This window comes from Lepidochelys kempii, chromosome 17 (genome assembly GCF_965140285.1).
Source record: "Lepidochelys kempii isolate rLepKem1 chromosome 17, rLepKem1.hap1, whole genome shotgun sequence".
NCBI classification, from domain to species: domain Eukaryota; kingdom Metazoa; phylum Chordata; order Testudines; family Cheloniidae; genus Lepidochelys; species Lepidochelys kempii.
In genome coordinates this window covers 22,451,781-22,455,508 of record NC_136396.1, presented here as the reverse complement: position 1 = coordinate 22,455,508, position 3,728 = coordinate 22,451,781, and the positions used below count along the sequence as shown (strand labels likewise).

Below are 3,728 nucleotides of genomic sequence, written 5' to 3'. Positions count from 1 at the left end.
GGAAACTGGCCTCCTGCGGCGGGAGGGGGGCGGGTGGAGCAGGGTGCCAGAACTAGCACTGGGGAGCCAGGCAGCTACTCCGGCCAAGGGGAGGGGAAAGGGAGCCTCCCCAGGGGGCTGAGTAACCCAGTCCAGCTCCAGGGGAGTGATCGCGTGGCAAAACAAACAGTCCTGGAGTCGGACTGGCCCATGTCACACACCCCCCCCCCACACACACACATTTGCCTCCCAAATCTGACCTGTTTACAAATCAGCCTCCCACTGCTCATTGGCCGGCAGCTGCAGGATCTCCCCAGGGAGCGCACGCGTCCAGAACCCAGCGCTCACTTGCGGTAAAACTCATGTCAGTGTGAGGAGCCGCAGGGCCAGGCTGGTGAAGGAAGGGAGCCCAGGGTTCTCCTCTGACCAAATACAAGGCAGCTGGTGTGTAAGCCACCTGGCCAGCCTCCGAGGGGAGCTGTGCTGGGACAGCTCCGGCCTTCCGCACTCTGGGGGCTAGGGCTGCCGGGGCTAGGAGAGCAGAGCAGACTGGGCGCAAGGACTGAGCTGTGCGGGGAGCCCAGAACTAGAATAGGAGGGGGGTGGGCTGCAGGTCAGGGCATCAGCAGAAATGTGGGGGGCTCAGGTGTGAGACAGAAGGGGAGCTGCAGCGTACGGTCAGGCTGTGTGTGCGTGGGCACAGTCACCCCACTCAGCAGCACTACTGTCCCCCTCACCACCCCACGCCGCTCGTCCAGCCCATCGCCCTGACCCCCACACCGTTCCATTGCCAGCGGGCGCCTGGAGGCCCTCTGCTAACTACCAGCCCCACTTCTAGCGCCCCGCCCCCTGCCGGGCCCTTCACCAGCCCAGTTCCCAGGTCGGGTGGGAGGGGGTGTCGCCCAGGTCGGGAGGGGAGCCACCCGCCCAGCCCTCAACCCCCACCCCCCAAACAGCGCGAGGCTCGGTTGAAGTAACACATCAGGGTTTATTGTTTCCATTCCTTGCAGCTAATGATTAAAAAAAGTTCTAAAATAAATTACAGAATTAAATAACCTCAGGTTGGATTATACCCCCCCGCCAAAAACCAAGGGTTAAATCAGTCACTGGGTTTGGCAATAGCAACAAAACAAAACAAACACTCAAGGAAAAGCAGCTACCGGTTTAGCAGGTATCATGGCACCTGGGCCAAGACCTTCTGCCAGGGAGCTCCCGTCGGGTCCCTCGGCTCTAATACCCACATGCCAGGGTGCATTCACCCCCTCACAATTCAACCTCCTCTTTTCCCCACTCCTCTGTTGGGCTCTGCGTGAGCACCGTGCCGCTGGCCAGCCCTGTCCTCACATGCACTCAGCAGGCCCGTTCTCTTCCCTCCTAGTCCCTTACCCGTGAGAGATTCTCTGTGCTGCGTCCGCAGTCAAAGGGAGACCCCTGCTAGACGTGAGTGGGGTGGTCCAGGTAAGGGTCTGTTTTGGTCATGTGTAGCATGACCGTAGGGGCTTTGTAATGGCAATGTGCCCCACTGCAAGTGACCCCGCTGCAGGGCTTCTCCCTAGTCCTCATGCCCAGTTTTCTGTTGCACAGGCTCTGCCAGGTCTGGAGCGTCTTGGAGCTCCACACCCACACGCCACTGGTGATGCCCACCACCAGCGACATGAAAATCTTTAGCATAAAGACGGCCACGGTGGGGACCGAAGCTTCCAAGGAGCAGTGGGTGCTGCGCCTACTGGGGAAGGCCATGCAGCCATGCTCCAATGCCCTGAGGTTCCAGTAATCCATATTGAGCCGCTCGTAGAAGTAGCAGACGATGACGCATGTGGCTGGGACAGTGTAGAGGATGGAGAAGACCCCAATCTTCACCATCAGCTTCTCCAACTTCTCTGTGTTGGTGCCTCCTGTCTTCATGATCTTCCGGATGTGGAAGAGGGCGACAAAGCCCGTGAGGATGAAGGAGGTGCCGATAACCAGGTAGCAGGAGAGTGGGATGAGCACGAACCCCGTCAAGGCACCAACGTCCATGCTTCCCACGTAACAGAGCCCGGTGAGCTCATCTCCCGCCACCTTCCGCATGGTGAGGATGACGATGGTCTTCATGGCTGGGATGCCCCAGGCAGCCATGTGGAAGTAGCTGCTGTGGGCTTCAATGGCCTCGTGACCCCATTTCTTCCCAGCTGCCAGGAACCAGGTCAAGGTCAGGATGACCCACCAGAGCGAACTGGCCATGCCAAAGTAGTAGAGGATGAGGAAGACGATGGTGCAGCCAGTGCTTTCTAGCCCCTCCTGAATGATGTACAGCTCCCCGTTCTCACGGTCGCAGGCTATGTTCTCAGCCCCAGTCACCGAGCGAATGATGAAGGCCACTGAGTAGACGTTGTAGCACATGGAGAGGAAGATGATGGGTCTCTCGGGGTATTGGAACCGGTGCGGGTCCAGCAGGAAGGTGAGCACCGTGAAGGCTGTGGAGACGAAACACAGCGTTGACCATACTGCCATCCATATGAAGGCAAAATCTTTGTCCTCCCGGGACCAGTACACGTCCACCCCAGGGGAACATTTGGGGGCACAGGAGAGGCTCTTCTCCACGTACTGGAACTTCTCTGGGTTTTCACAGGACCCCAAGCTGTTTGGCCCCCTGCCCTCTCCGGTCCCTGAGGGCCTGGGGCGCGGTGCCACTGGGAGCATGCCCTGTCCCTTCGGAGCGTCCCCGGGGGTGGCGTTCTCGGGCGCCTCCATGCACAGGGCATTGGGGTCGTTCTTGGTGGGCAGCTTGCTGCAGTCCAGGGACTCCGGCCAGCCAAAGTTGAACTGCTCCATGATGGGGGCGCACTTGTGCCGGGCCTGCTCACACATGGGCTTGCAGGCCGGGATGCTGGTGCTCACCTGGTCCGTGCACATGGGGGCGTAGAGGGAGCAGAGGAAGAAGCGCAGGTGGCCGTGGCAGCCGTACTCCACCAGGGGGGCAAACTCATGCAGCTTGATGGCTGCCTCCTGCTGGTTCTCGTGCCCCACGTAGTTGGGCATGCGGGTCATGTTGTAACCGATGCCCTGGCACATGGGGATCTCGATGGGCTGGCATCTGGCCTCACGCCCCCGCTCGATGTCATAGGAGCCGATCTCCAGGGTGGAGCTGGCCACCACCAGCTGGCACAGGAAGGACAAGGTGATTTTCAGGCGCAGGGCTGCCATGGCCGGCTCCTGGCACGTCCTGGGCACCCCGCTACCGCCAGGGCTGGGCGCTGCCAGGGCGCTACACAAACGCCCCCATCTTGCCCCAGGCACGGAGGGCACCAGCCGGGCAACCCCCTAGGCGCCTCGCCTCGCCTCGCCTAGCCCCGGGCTGGGCAGCGCCCCCCAGCCCGTCCCATGGCAGGGGCCGGCTCGCTCGCCCCTCCGCAGCCCAGGCGGCCCCGGCCCCGGCCCGGCCGGCGGCTCAGAGCGGCGCCGAGGGGCGGCTCCCCCCGCGGGGCGCCCGGCCGCGCCGGGGCTCCATGCGCCGGGCACAGGCGGACGCGCCGGCTCGGGGACCGAGGAGCCGCCGCCGCCGCCGCTCCTGCCTCCGCGGCCGCTGAGCCGCCGCCAGCCCCCGGAGCCGGCTACACCCCCGGGAGGGCGGGCCGGGCCGCCGGGACCTCCCCCAGCCGGGGCGGCGTCAAAGGCGCAGGGGCGGCCCGGGGAGCTCGGCGGCCCCGGCGCGGGTGGGGCTGGAGGCGGGCAGCGGGGAGCGAGAGCCCGCTCCGCCGGAGACACCC

At 63.5% G+C, this 3,728-nt stretch overlaps 1 protein-coding gene across 1 annotated transcript; it reads right to left on the bottom strand.

Moving 5' to 3' along the window:
* Nucleotides 1-947: 947 nt before the first annotated feature.
* Nucleotides 948-3,400, bottom strand: FZD9 (frizzled class receptor 9). Its single transcript, XM_073315607.2, has one exon. It carries the CDS (start codon nucleotides 3,163-3,165, stop codon nucleotides 1,414-1,416), a length of 1,752 nt encoding a protein of 583 aa, XP_073171708.2. The 5' UTR covers nucleotides 3,166-3,400; the 3' UTR covers nucleotides 948-1,413.
* Between the last annotated feature and the right edge of the window lie 328 nt (nucleotides 3,401-3,728).

Bases quoted from the DNA above. Each gene is read 5' to 3' on its own strand.
- FZD9 (XM_073315607.2), bottom strand. From the start codon at position 3,165: ATGGCAGCCCTGCGCCTGAAAATCACCTTGTCCTTCCTGTGCCAGCTG.